This window comes from Balaenoptera musculus, chromosome 7 (genome assembly GCF_009873245.2).
Source record: "Balaenoptera musculus isolate JJ_BM4_2016_0621 chromosome 7, mBalMus1.pri.v3, whole genome shotgun sequence".
Classification (NCBI taxonomy): domain Eukaryota; kingdom Metazoa; phylum Chordata; class Mammalia; order Artiodactyla; family Balaenopteridae; genus Balaenoptera; species Balaenoptera musculus.
Window position 1 is genome coordinate 97872802 of NC_045791.1, and position 24941 is coordinate 97897742.

The 24941-nt window shown below is 41.2% G+C and overlaps 1 protein-coding gene across 5 annotated transcripts in view; it reads right to left on the reverse strand.

The window, feature by feature from the left end:
- The window catches only part of FARSB (phenylalanyl-tRNA synthetase subunit beta), a 68731-nt gene extending 56683 nt beyond the window's left edge, over window positions 1–12048 (reverse strand). Inside the window, exons 1-4 of one of the 5 annotated variants that reach the window (XM_036857627.1) lie at window positions 11914–11990; window positions 10337–10372; window positions 5123–5178; window positions 1583–1639 (exon numbers count right to left, since the gene is read on the reverse strand). In XM_036857627.1, coding sequence (XP_036713522.1) covers window positions 1583–1639; window positions 5123–5178; window positions 10337–10372 — 149 coding nt within the window. In that variant the 5' untranslated portion in view covers window positions 11914–11990. Of the gene's footprint in view, window positions 1–1582; window positions 1738–5122; window positions 5179–10336; window positions 10373–11913 lie in introns of all 5 variants that reach the window. The other 4 variants (XM_036857626.1, XM_036857629.1, XM_036857628.1 and 1 more) reach the window with 4 other exon arrangements.
- Between the last annotated feature and the right edge of the window lie 12893 nt (window positions 12049–24941).

Below are 24941 nucleotides of genomic sequence, written 5' to 3' on the forward strand. Positions count from 1 at the left end.
CGTGCCTAGAGCCCGTGCTCTGCAACAAGAGAAACCACCGCGGTGAGAAGCCCACGCACCACAACGAAGAGCAGCCCCCACTCGCCGCAACTAAAGAAAGCCCATGCGCAGCAACGAAGACCCAATGCAGCCAAAAATAAATAAATAAATAACATAAATCTGTTAAAAAGAAAATAAAATAAAAATGGGCTAGGATGCCTCGTGGTAATGCGTGTCCTATCACTGGAGTCCCGGCAGAGGCTGGAAAACCTTTAACTAAGCAGCTGTATAGGGGGCATTTAAACATCAGCTGAGGGGCTGGATTAAATCACCTTGAAGTTTTACTCCAACCATGAGAGTTTGAGCTTCTAAGAAAAGTAGGGCTTATGACAAATACAGATGGCCTGGTCCCATCTGGACCTAATGAATCAGGATATTCAAGGGAAAGGCCTGGTAAACAGTACATTCTGGAGGCACAGTCCAGGTAACTGTTATCATCAGAAGAGGGTGGGAACTACTGTTTTAAGTCAGTGCTTTTCAAACCTCAACGTGCCCACAATCAACTGGGGAACTTGTTAAACCACATATTCTGATTCAATAGGTCTTGGGTAGAGGCTGAAATGCTGCAGTTCTAACAAGCTCCCAGGTGTTACAGATGATGCTGGTCCATGGACCACACTTTGAGTAGCAAAGGTTTTAAGTCACTTTCCTAATTCAGTCTCATCATAAAAATCATACGAGGTGCCTATTAAAAACAGAAATTCATATCAGACAGGTTTGGGAAACACACTGTAAGGGCTTATCCCTGACCCTAAAATATAAACATCTGATTGTCATGCAGAGAAGCAACTGGGTCAACCCCCAAATTTTAACCACATTAACCAAATCCCTAATTATCAACAGCCATCACTCATCCGAAGGCCTCACAGTTCCAGAGTCTAGCCCATCAGCCTGAGGCTCTTACTCTTTTGCAACTGACGAGATAATGAATAAGTAATCAAAACAAAAAACAATTATTTTTGATAGCTTTACTGTTTCACCTCTTTTTCACTTCATATGTTCATCATTTTCTATATGTATTACATGAAGAGTTGGAAGAGGACTTAAAAATATTCTTCAGTATAAATTAGGAGACTGAAACTAGAAAAGTCAATTAACTTGCCCACAGCCATCACAAGATCTTCAGTTTTCCAGTTAGGAGGCTCCAATCCCAAGCTTCCTCAGAATTCTTAAGAAAACAGCACATAGTTGTGCCACCTCTACTTTTCTCCCAGCCTTTAACAAACCCAACAAACTATCTATTCCAATTGGATTACTAAAGAACTCACATGAACCCATTAAAAAGTTTTTTAAGACACCATAAAATCATTAACCACTCCAGCTTTAAAATACGCTCCCAAAATGACAGGCTATGACTCAATATTCAGGCAAATTTTCAAACGGCTACAATCTAAAGGCTCCAATCCTCCCTCTATGCAGACCTAAAGCTGTGTACCTGTCCAACAAGTTTTTTTCTAGAAACTTAAACAGGGTTGCTGATAATGACAGGCAAAGAAAAAAGAAACCCAACTTAGCCAGGTATTTAATGAACAGATTCCCTTACCTTTCTTTGAAGACCTGAAGTCCTCGAACCAATCCTTCCAGACATAGGAGATCATATCTATTGGCAGGGACATCAATTTTGTAGAGAACAACATCAGAGGCCCCCTGTGCCTTTTCATTACCTTGTTCCTTACTTATAATTTCCTTCTCAGATGTCTAAAACAAACCCAAAAATTAAAATAAAACTAAATAAATCCAAATTCTTTTGAAAAAGTAGCCCTATAAAGTAGTAACTACATTATTCATGTTCTTTCCAGAGCAGCAGAAATCCATCTAAAGCAAAGAGTGGGCCAAATCATGCCTGCCACCTATTTTTGTAAATAAAGTGTTACTGAAACATAGCCAAGCCTATTCATTTACATTTTACCTATTGTTATTTACAAGCTGCAACAGCTGAATTGCGACAGAGACTATACAGTCTTCAAAAGCTTGCTATCTGGCAGAAAAAGTTTGCCCATCCTTTATCTAAAAGAAAATGAAAACACCGAAAAGAACATAGGGCAACAACAACAAAAGTGTCAATGAGACAAAGTAAAGAGAATTCACCAAATAAAAGCTATGTTGGGAATTCCCAGGCAGTCCAGTGGTTAGGACTCTGCGCTTTCACTGCCGAGGGCCTGGGTTAGATCCCTGGTCAGGAAACTAAGCTCTCACGAGCCACAGCTCATGGCCAAACAAAAAAAAAAAGAAAAAAAATTAAAAGATACACAACTTTTTATAAGATAATGACTCTAAAAAGCTAAATCCTATGGGCACCCAAGCCTACAAACAACAGGAGAATGAGAGTAATACTATAAAAACAAGCAAAAACATTTGGAGAGGGGACTTCCCTGGTGGTCCAGTGGCTAAGACTCCACGCTCCCAATGCAGGGGGCCCGGGTTCGATCCCTGCACAGGGAACTAGATCCCTCATGTCACAACTAAAGATTCCACATGCCGCAACTAAGACCATCAGCGCAGCCAAATAAATAAATTAATATTAAAAAAAAAAAACATTTGAGGAGATCATCAGAAGCTGTGGTGTAAATTAGAAGGGATTATAGGTATGATGGGAAGCAATCTAATGACAGTAAAAGGTACAGAGCAGCAAGAATGAAAGCAAACAAGAGGGAAAAGAGAGAAGAAATACCACTAGAATAATTTTTAATGCAGTGGCAAAAAGCTTAGACTATCTCAATAACCACACTACAGAGATTTTCTTAAAAACAACCATTGCCAAGAAGTTAAATTCTGTTCTCTATGTTTACTACAGCAGGGAACTGTATGTATACTGAAGAAATTTTCAACCAAAATGCTTAAAAGCCATATTCCAACTGTTAATGTTACCCACTAATTATCTGGAATTCTCACTTAACTGGAACTCCTGCTATTTTTACCACCAATAACCTGCTAAAATAACTGATGAATTCCTATCAAAATATGTGATGATTTTTGTTTTACATGATGCTCTCCCTCTCCCACTGCCAAAATATGAGCAGTTCAAATTATTGCCCAAAGAATTATAGTCTACACTTGCACAGCATGCAGAAGAATTCACTTTCTGTCCATAAGCACTACGTGCCCGAGCCGCACCCGAGGAATCACAGAGTCCATACGACGCTGGGACCGCGCAGGGCTCACAGTGCTCACTGACTCTGGGCTCCAAGGAACACCTCCACTGGCCATCTCAAACTCAGGAGGCAAATTTTTTAAATTAGGGAAAATTTAAAAATAAAAAAAAGGAGAGGATGAAGAGGAGGAGGAAGAGGAGGAGGAAGAGGAGGGAGCAGGAGAGGAGAAAAGAAATGGGGGGGGGATGGGGGAGGATATGAGAAGAGGCAGGAGGAGAAATCAGAATGTAAAGAAAGTTCCAATAAAGGGGTCAATAAAATTGCTAACGTTTTAGTGAAGAAAGATAAGTCACCTCATGCGGGTGCTGGATTTCAGGGGGGACCCATATAAAGAAGGGAAGAAAATGTGCGAACCTGAGAAAAGAGGGCATTCAAACAAAAAAATGGCCTAATTCCTTTGCAAAAAAGACACAGCTGCCTAAGCCTTCTTCCATTTTCAGTATCTCAGTTCATACAAAGATCGTATGTGAAGACTGGGTTTGTCAATGCTAACAAAAATGTTATGGCAATCAATGACCACAGAAATTTCAGAGCCAGAGGGATCTATAGGGATCATACAATGCAAACCTCTTATTTCACAGATGAAAAGGAGGCCCAGAGAGGCAATGTAATTGTCCATGGTTCCACAGCTAGTAAATGTGGGAGTTCGAACTATTACTCCATTTTTCTGATATCCAGTCCAATGCTCTTACGATATCACAGAGCCTCAAGCATAATTTTGAGTTCTAATAAAATTAATAACAATTTAATATAAACTACAGAAATCTCAGCTGACTTCTTAAGCATATGGATGCTCATTAACATAAAAAAAACTTTCTGCAACATTAGTTAAGAAGCAATAGGAAAAACAAGGCAGAACAATATAGGTTTTTGTCAGTCTGAGGTTTATTTTAACCTTATTGTGTTATAAAACACTTAACAGGGGCTTCCCTGGTGGCCCAGTGGTTGAGAATCTGCCTGCCAATGCAGGGGACACGGGTTCGAGCCCTGGTCTGGGAAGATCCCACATGCCGTGGAGCGACTAGGCCTGTGAGCCACAACTACTGAGCCTGCGCGTCTGGAGCCTGTGCTCCGCAACAAGAGAGGCCGCGATAGTGAGAGGCCTGCGCACCGCGATGAAGAGTGGCCCCCGCTTGCCACAACTGGAGAAAGCCCTCGCACAGAAACGAAGACCCAACACAGACATAAATAAATAAATAAATAAAAATTAAAATGGAGATTTCTTTAAAAAAAAAAAAACACTTAACAGATCAAGAAGGCTTGGGGTAAAAAGTAATACTAATTACCAGATATCTTTTTAGTTACAAGTACAGTGTCTCTAGTACATAATCATTGCTAATAATATATTTGGTAAATAAAGCTATTTTTTAAACATTTTAATCATTATACAATCAAAAGACCAGAAAATGTTTCAAAATTATTTTTACAAGCAATTCTTCAAAAAGTAGGAGATGATTTTACAAGATCCATGTATAGAGTAATAAATGAAGAATGAATTAACGTTGGTTAAATAGGCACAGAGGAAGGTGGGGTGGGACACAGAGGTAGTGAAGGAGGGGGAGCCAGAGGCCAAGGAGACAGCAACTCTGGCTGAAGCAAAGTTTCCACTGCTCCCAGACCCCTTCCATCTGGTTATCTGCAAACGGCACCTCACTGCCCGGGAGACTGCTTTCATTCTGGGGTTACCTGAGAGGGTCTATCCACCTCCACAGCACTAGCATGATGACTTGAGGGTACTGTATCAGAATAAGGCATGAACCCCTTTTGAGATTTTACACAAAGTAACACTCTTGGAACCAGAGCTTAGCCCCTTAACACAGAAAGCACCACGGCCCACAAATGTTCCATCTTAGTCTAACCGTAAGGTAACAAAGATAAAATATAACGAACTTATACACAGAATATTAGAGAAATAAATATCCAATACATACAATTTCATCAAGTTCCAGGCCAAATTCAAAACATAGTTCATCAAATTCTTCGTCAGCTAGAAAAAAAAAAAAAAAAAGAGATTGCTAATTTTAATCTGTTAGTACAAATGAAAATAGCATATAAACTGCATTTTTTTAATCGTCTTATACCAAGCATACTAAATATCAGGCATCAGATATCTCCATTTAAAAACAAAAAAAGCTTGACCAAAAAACATTTTTTAAGAAAACCAAAACTATTTTAAAAAGGGCTGATTCATCTAATATCAGCTACAGAATTAGGTTACCTGCACTAGGGAGTTTACATTTACTTGGAAGAAAAAAACTTGCTAAGCAGGGATCCAATGTAAAGTAGGCTCCAAATCACAGATCCAACATAAAGGAATAATGTCATATAAATCGCATCATTTAAAATTCTCTGAGGTGGCCTGACAGTTGGCTTTGGAGCCAGGTCAATCCAAGTTCGAACTCTGACTGTTCCACTTACCAGTTGAGAGCTTGGAACTTTATGTAAACTTTCTGATTCCTATGCCTCATCCATAAAGTAGCATTTTACAGCCACTTATTTGTAGCATGCAACTGTTGGAAAGATTTAAATGAGTTCATGCAGATAATGGGCCTGGCATAGCGCCCTGAAACATAGTAGGTCTGCAATAATTAATAGTTCTCTTCCTTACTTTTAAGTTATATCCTACTTTGCTTTGCTACCTGATACAGCATTGTCAGGGTTTCCTTGTTACCAAAAACTGAACACAAACCATCATTACTAGTATATTCTAGTAAAAAGCTGGTCATGAGATTCCTGTTCCTGACATTGAACTTCAATTTAACAAACATTTATTGAGCACCTACTATGTGTCGGCACTGTACTAGGTGCCAGGGCTACAGAGATAAATAAGATACAATTCTTGCCTTAACTATGCCTTACTCTAGTAAACCAGATGTGTAAATACAGTTATGGTTAAGTGCAAGGTACCGAGTTGGCACAAAGGAAGCAATCAACTCCACTGAGAGTCAGCAAAGGCTTCACAGAAAGGATGAATTCATTAGGCAGGGACTGTGGGGAATGAGACAACCGCATGGCAAATTTGGGACGTTCCATATGAATGAAGCGTGAGGTTCATGTCAGGAAGAGATATGATGAAAAACGCAGAAAGAAGTCAGCTCAAGATGCCAAGGGATTTGCCCTCCGTCCTGCCTGAGGCAACGGGGAGTTACACTAAAGGATTTCCAGCTGGAAAATAGCATGATTAGACCTGCATTTTAAAGAATGGTGGTGGACAAACTGGAGCAGAGAATCTACTGCCACAGACAAGCGAGACAGTTGGGACTTGGTTAAAGCAGCCAGCAGTGAGTCTGGGGGAGAAGGAAGAATGTGCGAAACGTCAGGGGCAGAATCTGTGAGGCTCAAGGACTGACTGGGAGGTGGGAACAGTGAGCGAGCAGGAGGCGTGGGCAATGGCTCCCAGGCCCCTGTGCGGGTGAATGGGTATCACTAGGGCAGGAAGTAACAGAGGCCCCCAGGACCCCTGCCTCCTGGTACTCACACTGTTCACGTCTCAAGCAACCACATGAGTGAGCTGGGAAGCAAACTCCAGCCCAACCAAGCCTTGAGATGACTGCAGGCCCCGCTGACAGCTTGACTGCAACCTGGTGGAAGACCCAGAGCCAGATCACCCAGCTGTGCCACTCCTCCCTCAATTCCTCTCTCAGAAGCTGTGTGAGATGATAAAGGCTTGTTGTTTTACCCTCCTAAGTACTGGAGTAATTTGTTATGTAGCAACAGATAACTAACACAGACTTTAGTCACTGGACGTAGAGTGCTGCCATAACAAAACACGGGAAAACATGGGGAAGGCTTCGCAATCAGGAGGAGGTGGGCTTTGAGAGTGTAAATGAAAACCTAAAGTGCCTTGACAAAGCTGTTAATAGAAGCCTCAGTCTCTGATAAGGATGCCGGTGAGGATATGAAGGAAAGTGAGGAAGCGTTATTGGAAACTGACAGAACGGGTATCCTTCTTATGTAGAGGCAAAGTTTAGCAACACTGTTGCCTACAGTTATGGGGACTGGAGAAAAGGTACCTACTCAACCAGGTGACTTAACTAACCTTTCCAACCAGTGCTGAAAGTGTCTCCTGGTTTAGACTGTGAGAGAAGAGATAAACTAAAGGAAAGACTATTAAACAAAAAGGAGCCAGGACCTAATGGTTTTAAGAATTCTCAGCCTCCCCAGATGTAAAAAAAAAAAAATGCTAAGAAATGGTACTGAAGAACTTAGGGGCAGGACAGGAATAAAGACGGAGACGTAGAGAATGGACTTGAGGACACGGGGAGGGGGAAGGGTAAGCTGGGACAAAGTGAGAGAGTGTCATGGACATATATACACTACCAAATGTAAAATAGATAGCTAGTGGGAAGCAGCCGCATAGCACAGGGAGATCAGCTCGGTGCTTTGTGACCACCTAGAGGGGTGGGATTGGGAGTGTGGGAGGGATGGAGACGCAAGAGGGAGGAGATATGGGGATATATGTATATGTATAGCTGATTCACTTTGTTATACAGCAGAAACTAACACACCATTGTAAAGCAATTATACACCAATAAAGATGTTAAAAAAAAAATGACTTCTGATCAAAGAGCAAACCCAGAGCATTTCCAGGAAACGTGGTCAAAAGATGAATCAAGGGCATGATTGTAAAATCTTAAGACGCAGTAAAATCAAAGGCACTATTCATTCAGACAAAAGGCACTACATATAAAGAAAATAAGGGTGTGCCTCACAAATTTATTCAGTCACACAACTGAGCTTAAATAAGAGCACTGGGGCTTCCCTGGTGGCGCAGTGGTTGAGAGTCTGCCTGCCAATGCAGGGGACACGGGTTCGAGCCCTGGTCTGGGAAGATCCCACATGCCGCGGAGCAACTGGGCCCGTGAGCCACAACTACTGAGCCTGCGCATCCGGAGCCTGTGCTCCACAGCGGGGGGGGGCCGCGATAGTGAGAGGCCCGTGCACTGCGATGAAGAGTGGCCCCCGCTTGCCGCAACTAGAGAGAGCCCTCGCACAGAAACGAAGACCAAACGCAGCCAAAAATAAATAAATAATTAAAAAAAATAAAATAAATAAGAGCTGTATCAGCAAAAGGTACAAAACAGCTTATTTCAGAGATCTGTGGGTGGTGTGGCTTTTGACTAATGAAGTGGAAACCAGCAAAATTGACCAAAGACCCACAAAGTTAAAAAAAAAAAAATATGCAGAAACATGGCAAGCTGGAGCTGAAAGGGACAGAGACGGGACAAAATGAAGTCTTTGAGCCCCCAAAATTCTATTAGTGGGAAGTAGACCAAGAAAACTAATCAGCTGTAAAGCATGTGCTTTCTTTCACCAAAAAATAAAATAATGAGGATCACCCAGAGGGTGGAACCAAGAGCCTAGAAGGTAGGGCAGAACCATGGACAATGATCCCAGGCCTTGGGATCTGCTCAAGAATATGCAACATTTGCCAGCTCAGTTTCAGAACTGCCATGGACTAATAACTCCTTTGTGTCTCCCATTTTCCCCATTTGAAGAAGAATGTCCTATGCCTGTCCTACCACTGTATGTTAGGTGCAGGTGGGGCAGATAACCCATCTCTTTAGTCTCTCAGGCCAAGAGTAATTCTACTCAAGCAGCTGTACTTAAGGAACTATACCCAAAGAGCCTCATCCACAACTGGACCTGATTTAGCTGATGAGACTCTGGATTCTGAGCTGCTTCTGTAATGGGATGACACTTCCTGGGGCCTTGGGAGGGCGTGTATGTGGCATGTGGGAGGAACATGAATCACTGGGGGCCAGAGGGCAGACTGTAGTAGTCAGTCCTCAAGATGGCCTCCAAGAACACCTGCCTCCTGGTATTCACACCCTTTGTAGTCTTCACCCACACGGTGCCAGAACTGGTCTGTGTGACCTAGAGAGTATGACAAGGGATGGTGTATCCCTTACGAGATGTTAGTAAAAACTGTGGCTTCTATCTGGAGCACTCTCTCGACTACCTGCTCTCTTGGACCTCTCACTCTGGAACAAACAAGCCGCCATGTTGCAAGCAGTCCTATGGAGAGGTCCAGGTGGGAGGCACTGAAATCTCTGACCAAAAATCAGAAAGGAACTGAAGTCCGCCAACAAGCACTTGAGTGAACTTGGAATTGGACTCTCCAGCCCCAGTTAGGCCTTGAGATGACTAGAGTCCTGACACTTTCACTACAACCAGGTGAGAGTCAGAACCACCCAGCTAAGCCACTTCCCAATCCTTGAGCCTCAGAAACATATAACAAATGACTGTTGTTTTAAGCTGCTAAATTTGGGGGTAATTAATTATGCAGTAATAGATAACTAAATGGTTACTTACCAAATTGTACAGAATCATTAAAATATACTGAATCCTCTACTGAGTCCTAATTATCATACAATTTGTTTTATTCCTTTCAGCTGTATTTCATGCACTTAGACGGACGAATCAACAATGAAATCATGATTAATGATTCCCTCTAACAAAATGACACACCTAAGTAACTACATCTTCAAGGTTCATGATATACACGGGTGGCTCTGGCCACATTGCCAGCAATTACACCAAGGCAGAACAGGGCCAGAATTGAAGAACAGTGAAAACAAACCAGTTAACAAAAAACGAGTGGCAAGAGGAAAACATCTGAGCAGAAAGGCGATAAAAACGGTAGACTAAGGAGACAAAACTGCCCCAAAGGAGCAAAATGAACAGAATAAAAGCAGCCTGAAAAATATCCTTTGCTTATCCTTGATAAGCAAATAAGTGGTGAAAGGCAATGACTGATGAAACAATGGAATTTAGGACAGACAAAAAGAAAGCCCTAGAGGGACTGAAAAAAAAAAGAGGGAATGGGGATAGAAAAGAGGGAATGAGACATTACCTGTAAACAAGAAAAAAAGAGGAAGACAGAAAGACAGAAAAGGGGGGAGGGGGCAAGAAACAAGCCGGATCCACGCTGCTTGCAAACGAGATGCTTTGCCAAACATGTTTTTCCAACTTTGACCTCAACCTAATTTACATTTAAAAGATTTCAAGGAAGAACATGTGAAATATGAACTAATGGTAAGTATTATTTCTGACCCATGTGAAGTACAGTTCAACATCAATCTTCCTGACTGAAATTTTAATAAGTCAGTAGTCCACAGATATTTATGGATAATCAAGCTTACCTGATCTCTCTCAATATGGAAAAGGGGAGGAGGCATCTAGAGAATATATTAAAACATCAGATGACAGTAAACAGGTAATAAATCATCATTTCTTAAAACCTGACTTATTTCTTACTTACCCAGATATAGATACACAGGTGGGAACTGATCATAGATGTACTGAACAAATTTTTGCTACACACCATCTTGTGTAATTCAGGTATATCATACACAGTTAGTGAGAATATGGTTTAGAAGGATGGATAAGAAATATAAAAAAGCACAGTATGAAATAAAAAGTATAGGGAATTAGAGCCCTGTTTAGAGGACAAGAGTATTACCTCTATTTTCAGGGACTTAGGGCAGAACCCTAGGGAGAATAACACTTTAAGAACACAACTGACCCTTGAACAAGGCAGGGATCAGAGGTTCCCAGCCCTCCATCAAGTCCAGAATCTCTGTAACTTACAGTTGGCCCTCCTGGGTTCCGCATGGGAGGATTCAACAACCATGGATTATGTAGTACCTTAGTATTTACTGTTGAAAATAATTCCTTCTATTAAATGGACCCACCCAGTTCAAACCTGGATTGTTCAAGGGTCAACTGCACATAGTATCCAAAAATGCACCTTAAGAAACGTTTTAAAAAGCTAATTTTATTTTCACAGTAATATCTTATTGGAGGAAGCAGTATCTGTTAAACCGACTAGGCCTTTGTTATACTGAGCCCTAAAACCAAAAACAGCTCTCACAAACCAATTATCCCTGCTGTCACACAAGCTGATGATATGGAACATGGCAGATGTCACTTCAACTGCTACACGTATAGGGTAACTGCTAATCGTACTTAATATTTCTCCCTTTTTTTTACTGGTAGTGTTTTTAAAACTGAAGAGATGAAGCGTAGCCTGAAGACTAAGCCCACCAAGTAAAGACTCCTTGTCACTCTGGGCTCAGCCCACGTTACCACCCTATCTAATGCTGTTCTTAGCACAGTATCTTTTTTGTTTCCCTGCTAGCACTTAACATTATCCGAAATCATCTTATTAATATGCTAGTTTTATTATCTGCCTGCTTCATCAGAATGTGAACGTGGACCTTATGTGCCCTGTGCACCGCTGTGTTCCCAAAGCACTTAGAACAGTGCCTGGCACATAACAGGCGCTCGGTAAACGTGAATAAAAGTAAAACTAAGAAAGAAGGCCGCCCTCCCACACACACACATCCTGTTGCTCACAAATGGAGTTCCCACAGCGCTCTTCTTATTGCACTTAATGAACTACACTCGGGAGGCAACCCGGAGCTTCATTCCTATTCTATCCCCTGGCATCAGACACGCAGCAGGCGCTCGATATCGCTGAATGAATGACACAGTGAGCCCAGCATGTGCGGTGATGCAATAGCACCCACGGAGACACCGGTTCCCAGAGGCTACATCGGCCCAGCAGGGCCGCCGGGGACTTTATGCCCTATCTAGAACTCGAACGCCCAAGGCCAAAACCTGCGGGGCAGCATGAACGTTGCCACGATGCCTTTTTGCAGGGGGTCCCAGACTCAGAGGAGAGGCGCAGAGCCCAGGCTACGGGACGTGCACTCACTGTAGGTCCGGCCCAGGGCTCGGAAGAGCAAATCCCGCTTCAGGCTGACAGTCGGCATGGCGAGTCCGGCCCACTGCGCCTGCGCGGCGAGCTGGCCTGGGCGCGGCTAGCTGGCCCGGGCTTGGCGACCGAGGTGTGTAGGACCCGGCCCCTTTCGTACGGGCTGTCTTGAATATCGCCAGTTTTCTTCCAAAAGCTCCGCCTCTCTTTTCTCAGCTGAAAGCAGGTAAGTTGCCACCACTAACCTCAGTAAATCTAGCTTCGTTGGGTGAATAAACTATAGGGTGAAAAAGGAGACATAATTGGATAAAATGGGCTAGGATTTGATGGGCAATAAAATGAACAGCCCGCGAAAGCCCTCACGCCTCCAACACACTACGGACGGAGGACGCCAAGCTAGGGGGGCGGGGCGAGGGGCGCGTGCGTAAGGGGGCGGGACCTCGTGGTGGAGAATCCTCCTGGGAGGGGGTTAGACTGTGAATAGGCGGGGTCTGAGGCGGCCGGCATAGAAGGAAGTGCGAAACCAAGTAGTGGGAGCGAGAGAAACTGTTAGTAGATCTGCTTTTATCTCATTCCTTGATCTCCTACACCCTGCTACGTGTTACAACTGTGCTTTTTTAAACCTTACAGCAGTCCTACTAGGGAGGCTTTCTTAGAAACGTCTTTTTAAAAGCGGAAACAGACTGACATTTACTCGTTCTGTACTGGCAGATGCTGGGCTCAATCCTCTGCCAGCCTTAGCAGATCTCCTTCTAACAACCCTCAGTGTAATAGGCAGAATAACAACCCACAAATATATCAAGCCCTAATCCCCAGAACCTGTAAATGTTACCTTAAATGGAAACAGTATTTTCAGATTAAGTTAAAGATTTCCAGATGGAGAGACTCTTCTGGATTATCAAAATGGGCCACTAATATGTATAAAATGGATAACTAATAAGAACCTGCTGTATAAAAAAAATAAAATTCAAAAATTCAAAAAAATAAAAAATAAATAAAACTCAAAAATTAAAAAAATTAAAAATAAAATAAAACTACCAATTCAAAGAAAAAAAAGGGGGGGGGCCCTAAATGCAATCACATGTATCTTTATAAGAGGAAGTTAGAGGGAGATTTGAGAAAAACAGAAGAGGGGAGGCAGTGTAACCACTGGAGCGGAGATTGAAGTAATGCAGCCACAAACCAAGGAATGCCAGCAACCACCAGAAACTGCAGAGGCAAGGAAGGATCCTCTCCTAGCCTTCTGGAGCAGCCCTGTAGTGTCTCTGGACACATTGACTTGAGCTCAATGAAACTGATTTTGGACTTCTGACCCCCGGAGCTGTGAGAGAATAAATTTCTTTGTTTTAAGCCACCAAGTTTGTGGAAATGTTACAGCAGCCATGGGGAACTAATACACCAGGGTAGGTGCTACCATTATTCTCATTTTACAAATGGTAAAACTGAGGCCCACTCTGAGTCACCCAACTCAGAAGGCAGAGCTGACACAGTTCCACGAGGGAGCGTTGCCCTTATCCTCTCTATACTGTACAGTAAGGGCCCCAAGGCCATTCAGGTGAGGGGACATAAGCTGGGAGGGATTTAGGTCTCTCTGACTGCCATTCAAGCAGTTTTTTACTATATTAGCTTCCGTCTATGGCTTCAGGCAATCCCTCCCCAGTGTGCAACATAATAGATTGGCAGAGGCCACATCAATGGCAAATATCTCCAATGCCAAATAAAATTCTCTGCTCTCAGACTGGTACTCAGTGAAAAATGAATCAATGAATAATGGACTTCCTGAATTATTGCATGCTGACCTTCTCTCCTTTGGGCACCCCAATATGTTCTGTGGCCTTTAACCTCAGTTTCCTTACCTGTAAAGTAGAGATGATAATAATGTACATCTTAGAGAATTATTGTAAGGATTAGAAATAATACTCATAAATGACAATCATAGTTCTTGTGTCTTAAGTCCTGGAAATTGGGCATTGTCATTATTGTAATCTTCCTAGTCAGTTTCTTGCTATTCTCAGACTACCCAGAGGCATTCTGTTCCCATCTCCCACATGCCACAACTCACCCATCCTGCTTTTTATCCTTGCACATGCACAGGTACCCTGTGCCTTCTCTATGACTAGCTAAACTGTTAGGATAATCTAATGGAAAAGGTAAAACTAGGCCACAAGTACTCATCACAAATGGCATTGGCTGACAGATAAGGAAGATATTTGGAAAATGTTGAAATAGTGTATCACAAAGTGTAGATATGTGCTTCTCTTGTCTAATTTTAGAGCCAGCCTGAGAGCAGGAATGAGATGGCAGCATTTCCTAAAACCGAAAGACGGGCTGGCCAATAAACATGAAAAAAGCTCTCCACACATTAGAAATTAGGAAGATGAAAATTAAAATTATAATGAAATACATTTTTATACCCACCAGATTGGTAAAAATGTGAAAGTCTGACAAAACCAGATGTTGGCAAGAACGTGGGAGTATAAATTGATACAACCAATTTGGAAAATTATGGCCTTACCTACCTAGAAAGGCAGAGCATGTGTGTACCCTACTACCCAGCAATTAGGAACCCAGGAATATTCCCCAGAGAAACTCTTACCCATGTGCACTGGAAGACCAAATAAGAATGTTCCGTTACATTGTTCATTATAACAAAAAAGTGGAAACATCCCAATGTCTATCAATACTAAAACAGGTAAACAATTATAAATTCATACAGTGAAGCACCATACAGCTATGAGAATGAATGAACTACAGCTGCATGTATAAACTTGGACAAAAAAATAAATAAACCACAAAAGCATATATACAGTATGGTGCGATTTATATAAAAATGAAAAACAGGATAACCTAAAGAGTATATTATTTAGGCATACATAAATAGATGGTGAAACTAAAGGAAAAGGAATGAGAAACACAAAATCTGAGACTAGTCAGTTCTGAGTGGGATGGAAGGGACGAAGCCTAGGGAGTTGAGATACCCAGAGAGTTTCAAAAATATTGGTAGTGTTCTGCTTTATCTAGTATACCTTTAAGGAAGTTAAGATGAAGTTGAGAAACAAGAGATGAATGTGGCCCTCTTTTTGCGGGGTGAGGGAGACAAACGCTTGGTGGCCTGTAGCTGAGTAGAAACACAATCGGAATACTTCACATTTGATTTTGTTTTAAGTTTTTTTTTTCAGAAGGGGCATTTTTAAGAGTTTTATTTAAATTAGAGTCTAATTTATGATTCTTTTTCTTTATAGATTCTGGGTTTTATGTTATGTTTTAATAGGTCTTTCACCGCGCCAAGTTATTTTTTTTTTAAATCACATATACTTCTTAGAGGACTTGAATGGATTCTTTTTTTTTTTCTCTCCATTTAAATCTCAGATCATTCTGAAATTTGTTTTGGTTTTGAGAGACAGTGAATTAACCAGCTTTATTTTGTTTTCAAACAGCTCTCCAGTGAGCCCAACAAAATTTATAAAATAAACTTCTTTTTCCCCAGAGATTTGAAATACCTTCTTTAGCACATATTAAATTTCCATGTATATTTGGGTATATTGCTGAACTATCTATTCCATTGCTAGTACAAAACTATTTTAATTATTATAGCTTTATAATACATTTTAATATTTGAAAGTGTTCAATGCTTTTTTTTCAAACATTTCCTGACTATTCTCTCATGTTACTTTTTCTACATGAGCTTTGAATTCTGTCAAGTTCTGAAAAACATTCTTTTGATGTTTTACTAGGAATCAAATGTAATTTATGGGTTAATTTAGGAATTTTTCTATCCAAGATCCGCAGCCTCCATGCAAGTTTTTGAACATGTCAGGCAGTGGTCCACCTTAGAACCAGCAGTTTCCTCTGTTACAATGTTTTTGCCCCCAGACTCCTGCAGGGCCAGCTTGCTCAGCTCCAACAAGTCTTCTCAGAAAGACCTATCCCTGACTATACTATTCATTATGGTTATTAGATATAAATGTCTCTCCCTGATAAAACATAAATTTCATAGAGCAGAGACTTTTGTGTACTAATATATGCCAAGAGCCTTAAACAGTGACTGGCACAGAGCAGACCCTAGATAAATATTTGAAGTTCTCTTTTAATGATAGGAATATCATATATTTATATAATTAATAATATATGATTATATATTATATATATTTTCTTTTTTAAAATAGATACTTCAATAGAAAAAAATGGGCAAAGAATAGTAACAAACAATTCAACCAATAGAAACAAAAAACAAAAAGTGAGGGCTTCCCTGGTGGCACAGTGGTTGAGAATCTGCCTGCCAATCCAGGGGACACGGGTTCGAGCCCTGGTCTGGGAAGATCCCACATGCCGCAGAGCAACTGGGCCCGTGAGCCACAACTACTGAGCCTGCGTGTCTGGAGCCTGTGCTCCGCAACAAGAGAGGCCACAATAGTGAGAGGCCTGTGCACTGCGATGAAGAGTGGCCCCCGCTCGCCGCAACTAGAGAAAGCCGTCGCACAGAAACGAAAACCCAACATAGCCAAAAATAATAAATTAATTAATTAATTTAAAAAACATAGAGTTCTATTGTAAAAATAGACCAATATTCCAAAAAAAAAAAAAAAAAACCAAAAAGTGAGGAGGGGAGGATAAATGCAAATTAAAACAACAGTGAAAGCAGGGATATTTTCTCCAAGGAGACGGGCAAAGATTAAAGAAATTAATGATCCGCCCTCGTGCTGACAAAGATTTAGAAAGCTGCCACTCTTAGGCACACCTGTCAGGAATATAAACAGTAGCTTGACAATAAGAATCAAACTTTTACTGAGCCTGCGCATCTGGAGCCTGTGCTCCGCAACAAGAGAGGCCGCAATAGTGAGAGGCCCGCACACCGCGATGAAGAGTGGCCCCCACTTGCCGCAACTAGAGAAAGCCCTCGCACAGAAACAAAGACCCAACACAGCCAAAATAAATAAATTAGTAAAAAAAAAAAAAAAAAAAAAAAGAATCAAACTTTTAGATATGTATACTCTTTGATCCTGAAATTCCACTCTTGGGATTATTCTAAGGAAGTAATCAAGGAAGTATTCTTCTGTTTGTAATACAGAAAATTTGGAAACAACCTAAATGTCCAACAATGTGGGACTTGATTAAATAAATTCTGATACCTCCATACAATAGAATACCATGCAAACATTAAAAATGATACTACATTTTTTAACATGAAAAAACATCTACAACATATTACATGAAAATGAGTTACTAAACAATATACTTAAAGTGATTTTTTAAATGCATGTATGTATGTGAGTGTGAAAAAAAGTAAAACGGCTAGTATGGTATACACCAAAGTGTTAAGTGGTTATCTTTGGGTGGTAAGATAATTTTTGTCATTGTACCTTTTGTATTTTACAGAACTGTAATCAGCAGGATCTTTTCTATTGCGAGGAAAAACCAATCGTGTATGGTTCTTCTCCTTGCCTAATAAAACGTTGGTAGACAACCTCACTCTTTCATCACCACATAGGTTGTGTAGATCTGTGGGATCATGTTTGCTTTTGTCTGTAAAACATGTAACATAACAGAGAGAATTTCTGAAATGATTAGGCCACTTCCCTGTAATGCTTGTGGGTTAGGCAACAGTTGAGAAAGAGATGTTGTCAGATCTGAAATTCTTCTTACATAGATCCTGAAAATACAATGCTGTGTTTGATGACATCTCACACTAGAGCAGCAGATAGTGGCAGCCTGGTCCATCAACAGATGAATGGATAAAGAAGATGTGAGATACACACACACACACACACACACACACACAATGGAATACTACTCAGCCATTAAAACAATGAAATTTTGCCATTTGCAACAACACAGATGAACTTGGAAGGTATTATGCTAAGTCAGACAAAGACTGTATATCACTTATATGTGGAATCTAAAAATTAAAACAAGTGGGTAGACCTTCAAGATGGCAGAGGAGTAAGACGTGTAGATCACATTCCTCCCCACAAATACATCCGAAATACATCTACATGTGGAACAACTCCTACAGAACACGTACTGAATGCTGGCAGAAGACCTCAGACCTCCCAAAAGGCAACAAACTCCCCACGTACCTGGGTAGGGCAAAAGAAAAAAAAAAAAACAGAGACAAAAGAGTAGGGACGGGACCTGCACCAGTGGGAGGGAGCTGTGAAGGAGGAAAGGTTTCCACACACTAGGAGCCCCTTCACAGGCGGAGACTGCGGGTGGCGGAGGGGGGAGCTTCGGAGCCACGGAGGAGAGCGCAGCCACAGGGGTGCGGAGGGCAAAGCGGAGAGATTCCCACACGGAGGCGCGGCGCCGAGCAGCACTCACCAGCCCGAGAGGCTTGTCTGCTCCCCCGCCGGGGCGGGCGGGGCTGGGAGCTGAGGCTCGGGCTTCGGTCGGATCGCAGGGAGAGGACTGGGGTTGGCGGCGTGAACACAGCCTGAAGGGGTTAGTGCGCAACGGCGAGCCGGGAGGGAGTCCGGGAAAAAGTCTGCAGCTGCCAAACAGGCAAGAGACTTTTTCTTGCCTCTTTGTTTCACGGTGCGCAAGGAGAGGGGATTCAGAGCGCCGCCTCAACGAGCTCCAGAGACGGGCGCGAGCCGCGGTTATCAGCGCGGACCCCAGAGACGGGCATGAGACGCTAAGGCTGCTGCTGCCGCCACCAAGAAGCCTGTGTGCGAGCACAGGTCACTCTCCACACCGCCCCTCCCGGGAGCCTGTGCAGCCCGCCACGGCCAGGGTCCCGTGATCCGGGGACAACTTCCCCGGGAGAACACACGGCGCAGTTCAGACTGGTGCAACGTCACGTTGGCCTCTGCCGCCGCAGGCTCGCCCCGCATCCGGACCCCTCCCTCCCCGCGGCCTGAGTGAGCCAGAACCACCGAATCAGCTGCTCCTTTAAACCCGTCCTGTCTGGGTGGGAACAGACGCCTTCAGGCGACCTACACGCAGAGGCGGGGCCAAATCCAAAGCTGAACCCCAGGAGCTGTGCGAACAAAGAAGAGAAAGGGAAATCTCTCCCAGCAGCCTCAGGAGCAGCAGATTAAATCTCCACAATCAACCTGACGTACCCAGCATCTCTGGAATACCTGAATAGACAACAAAGCATCCCAGAATTGAGGAGGTGGACTTTGGGAGCAAAGATATATCTATATTTTTCCTTTTTCTCTTTTTGTGAGTGTATATGTGTATGCTTCTTTGTGTGATTTTGTCTGTATAGCTTTGCTTTTACCATTTGTCCTAGGGTCCTGTCTGTCCGTTTTTTGTTTTGTTTTTTTTTGGGTTTTGGTGGGGTTTTTTTGTATAGTTTTTAGCGCTTGTTATCATAGGCAGATTTGTTTGCTTTTTGGTTTCTTTGCTCTCTTCTTTCTTTCTTCTTTTTTATTTACTTTTCAATTTTTAAAATTTTTATTACTTATTTTTTATTTTAATAACTTTATTTTATATTATTTTATTTCATTTATTTATTTTTTCTCCCTTTTCTTCTGAGCCATGTGGCTGACAGGGTCTTGGTGCTCCAGTCGGGTGTCAGGCCTGTGCCTCTGAGGTGGGAGAACCCAGGTGAGGACATTGGTCCACCAGAGACCTCCCACTCCATGTAATATCAAACAGCGAAAGCTCTCCCAGAGATTGCCATCTCAACACTAAGACCCAGCTCCACCCAATGATCAGCAAGCTACAGTGCTGGACACCCCATGCCAAACAACTAAGAAGACAGGAACACAACCCCACCCATTAGCAGAGAGCCTGCCTAAAATCATAATAAGGTCATAGACACCCCAAAACACACCATTGGACGCGGTCCTACCCACCAGAAACACAAGATCCAGCCTCATCCACCAGAACACAGGCACTAGTCCCCTCCACCAGGAAGCCTACACAACCCACTGAACCAACCTTAGCCACTGGGGGCAGACACCAAAAACAACGGGAACTATGAACCTGCAGCCTGCAAAAAGCAGACCCCAAACACAGTAAGTTAAGCAAAATGAGAAGACACAGAAACACACAGCAGATGAAGGAGCAAGGTAAAAACCCACCAGACTAAACAAATGAAGAGGAAATAGGCAGTCTACCTGAAAAAGAATTCAGAGTAATGATAGTAAAGATGATCCGAAATCTTGGAAACTGAATGCAGAAAATACAAGAAATGTTTAACAAGGACCTAGAAGAACTAAAGAGCAAACAATGACGAACAACACAATAAATGAAATTAAAAATTCTCTAGAAGGAATCAATAGCAGAATAACTGAGGCAGAAGAACGGATAAGTGACCTGGAAGATAAAATAGTGGAAATAACTACTGCAGAGCAGAATAAAGAAAAAAGAATGAAAAGAATTGAGGACAGTCACAGAGACCTCTGGGACAACACTAAACACACCAACATTCGAATTATAGGGGCCCCAGAAGAAGAAGAGAAAAAAAGGGACTGAGAAAATATTTGAAGAGATTATAGTTGAAAACTTCCCTAATATGGGAAAGGAAAGAGTCAATCAAGTCCAGGAAGCACAGAGAGTCCCATACAGGATAAATCCAAGGAGAAACATGCCAAGACACATATTAATCAAACTATCAGAACTTAAATACAAAGAAAAAATATTAAAAGCAGCAAGGGAAAAGCAACAAATAACATACAAGGGAATCCCCATAAGGTTAACAGCTGATCATTGAGCAGAAGCTCTGCAAGCCAGAAGGGAGTTTCAGGACATATTTAAAGTGATGAAAGGGAAAAACCTACAACCAAGATTACTCTACCCAGCAAGGATCTCATTCAGATTTGATGGAGAAATTAAAACCTTAACAGACAAGCAAAAGCTAAGAGAATTCAGCACCACCAAACCAGCTTTACAACAAATGCTAAAGGAACTTCTCTAGGCAGGAAACACAAGAGAAGGAAAAGACCTACAATAACAAACCCAAAATAATTAAGAAAATGGTAAGAGGAACATACATATCAATAATTACCTTAAATGTAAATGGATTAAATGCTCCAACCAAAAGACATAGACAGACTGAATGGATACAAAAACAAGACCCATATATATGCTGTCTACAAGAGACCCACTTCACACCTAGGGACACATACAGACTGAAAGTGAGGGGATGGGAAAAGATATTCCATGCAAATGGAAATCAAAAGAAAGCTGGAGTACCAATTCTCATATCAGATAAAATAGACTTTAAAATAAAGACTATTACAAGAGACAAAGAGGACACTACATAATGATCAAGGGATCAATCCAAGAAGAAGATATAACAATGGTAAATACTTATGCACCCAACATAGGAGCACCTCAATACATAAGGCAAATACTAACAGCCATAAAAGGGGAAATTGATAGTAACACAATCATAGTAGGGAACTTTAACACCCCACTTTCACCAATGGACAGATCATCCAAAATGAAAATAAATAAGGAAACACAAGCTTTAAATGATACATTAAGCAAGATGGACTTAATTTATATTTATAGGACATTCCATCCAAAAACAACTGAATATACTTTCTTCTCAAGTGCTCATGAAACATTCTCCAGGATAGATCATATCTTGTGTCACAAATCAACCCTTAGTAAATTTAAGAAAATTGAAATCATATCAAGTATCTTTTCCAACCACAACGCTATGAGACTAGATATCAATTACAGGAAAAATGTGTGAAAAATTCAAACACATGGAGGCTAAACAATACAATACTTAACCAAGACATCACTGAAGAAATCAAAGGGGAAATCAAAAAATACCTAGAAACAAATGTCAATGAACACACGATGAACCAAAACCTATGGGATGCAGCAAAAGCTGTTCTAAGAGGGACGTTTATAGCAATACAATCCTACCTCAAGAAACAAGAAACATCTCAAATAAACAACCTCACCTTACACCTAAAGCAATTAGAGAAAGAAGAACAAAAAAACCCCAAAGTTAGCAGAAGGAAAGAAATCATAAAGATCAGATCAGAAACAAATGAGAAAGAAATGAAGGAAACAATAGCAAAGATCAATAAAACTAAACGCTGGTTCTTTGAGAAGATAATCAAAATTGACAAACCATTAGCCAGACTCATCAAGAAAAAAAGGGAGAAGACTCAAATCAATAGAATTAGAAATGAAAAAGAAGTAACAACTGACACTGCAGAAATACAAAGGATCATGAGAGATTACTACAAGCAACTATATGCCAATAAAATGGACAACCTGGAAGAAATGGACAAATACTTAGAAAAGCACAAACTTCCGAGACTGAACCAGGAAGAAATAGAAAATATAAACAGACCAATCACAAGCACTGAAATTGAGACTGTGATTAAAAATCTTCCAACAAACAAAAGCCCAGGACCAGATGGCTTCACAGGAGAATCCTATCAAACATTTAGAGAAGAGCTAACACCTATCCTTCTCAAACTCTTCCAAAATATAGCAGAGGGAGGAACACTCCCAAACTCCTTCTACGAGACCACCATCACCCTGATACCAAAACCAGACAAAGATGTCACAAAGAAAGAAAACTACAGGTCAATATCACTGATGAGCATAGATGCAAAAATCCTCAACAAAATAGTAGCAAACAGAATCCACCAGCACATTAAAAGGATCATACACCATGATCAAGTGGGGTTTATCCCAGGAATGCAAGGATTCTTCAATATACACAAATCAATCAATTTGATACACCATATTAACAAATTGAAGAAGAAAAACCATATGATCATCTCAATAGATGCAGAAAAAGCTTTCGACAAAATTCAGCACACATTTATGTTAAAAACCCTCCAGAAAGTAGGCATAGAGGAAACATAACTCAACATAATAAAGGCCATGTGTGATAAACCCACACCCAACATCGTTCTCAATGGTGAAAAACTGAAACCATTTCCACTAAGATCAGGAACAAGACAAGGTTGCCCACTCTCACCACTAGTATTCAACATAGTTTTGGAAGTGTTAGCCACAGCAATCAGAGAAGAAAAAGAAATAAAAGAAATCCAAATCGGAAAAGAAGAAGTAAAGCTGTCACTGTTTGCAGATGACATGATACTATACATAGAGAATCCTAAAGATGCTACCAGAAAACTACTAGAGCTAATCAATGAATTTGGTAAAGTAGCAGGATACAAAATTAATGCAAAGAAATCTCTTGCATTCCTGTACACTAATGATGAAAAATCTGAAAGAGAAATTAAGGAAACACTCCCATTTACCATTGCAACAAAAAGAATAAAATACCTTGGAATAAACCTCTCTAAGGAGACAAAAGACCTGTATGCAGAAAACTATAGGATACTGATGAAAGAAATTAAAGATGATACAACCAGGTGGAGAGATATACCATGTTCTTGGATTGGAAGAATCAACGTTGTCAAAATGACTATACTCCCCAAAACAATCTACAGATTCAGTGCAATCCCTATCAAACTACCAATGGCATTTTTCACAGAACTAGAACAAAAAAATTCACAATTTGTATGGAAACACAAAAGACCCCGAATAGCCAAAGCAATCTTGAGAAAGAAAAACAGAGCTCAAAGAATCAGGCTCCTGGACTTCAGACTATAATACAAAGCTACAGTAATCAAGACTGCATGGTACTGGCACAAAAACAGAAATATAGATCAATGGAACAGGATAGAAAGCCCAGAGATAAACCCACGCACATATGGTCATCTTATTTTCGATAAAGGAAGCAAGAATATACAATGGAGAAAAGACAGTCTCTTCAATAAGTGGTGCTGGGAAAACTGGGCAGGTACATGTAAAAGAATGAAATTAGAACACTCCCTAACACCGTACGCAAAAATAAATTCAAACTGGATTACAGACCTAAATGTAAGGCCAGATACTTTAAAACTCTTAGAGGAAAACATAGGCAGAACCCTCTATGACATAAATCACAGCAAGATCCTTTTTGACCCACCTCCTTGAGAAATGGAAGTAAAAACAAAAGTAAACAAATGGGACCTAATGAAACTTAAAAGCTTTTGCACAGCAAAGGAAATCATAAACAAGATGAAAAGACAACCCGCAGAATGGGAGAAAATATTTGCAAATGAAGCAACTGACAAACGATTAATCTCCAAAGTTTACAAGCAGATCATGCTGCTCAATATCAAAAAAACAAACAAACCAATCCAAAAATGGGCAGAAGACCTAAACAGACATTTCTGCAAAGAAGATATACTGATTGACAACAAACACATGAAAGAATGCTCAACATCACTAATCATTAGAGAAATGCAAATCAAAACTACAATGAGGTATCACCTCACACCAGTCAGAATGGCCATCATCAAAATATCTACAAATAATAAGTGCTGGTCTAGAGGGTGTGTAGAAAAGGGGACTCTCTTGCACTGTTGGTGGGAATGTAAACTGATACAGCCACTGTGGAGACTAGTATGGAGGTTCCTTACAAAACTAAAAATAGAACTACCATATGACCCAGGAATCCCACTACTGGGCATATACCCTGAGAAAACCGTAATTCGAAAAGAGTCATGTACCACAATGTTCATTGCAGCTCTATTTACAATAGGCAGGACATGGAAGCAACCTAAGTGTCCATCGACAGATGAATGGATAAAGAAGATGTAGCACGTATATACAGTGGAATATTACTCAGCCATAAAAAGAAACGAAATTGAGTTATTTGTAGTGAGGTGGATGGACCTAGAGACTGTCATACAGAGTGAAGTAAGTCAGAAAGAGAAAAACAGATACCATATGCTAACACACATATATGGAATCTAAAAAAAAAAAAAAAGGTTATAAAGAACCGAGAGGCAGGACAGGAATAAAGACGCAGACATAGAGAATGGGCTTGAGGACATGGGGAGGGGGAAGGGTAAGCTGGTACAAAGTGAGAGAGTGGCATGGAATTACATATACTACCAAATGTAGAATAGATAGCTAGTGGGAAGCAGCCACATAGCACAGGGAGATCAGCTCGGTGCTTTGTAACCACCTAGAGGGGTGAGATAGGGAGGGTGGGAGGGAGATGCAAGAGGGAGGAGATATGGGGATACATGTATATGTATAGC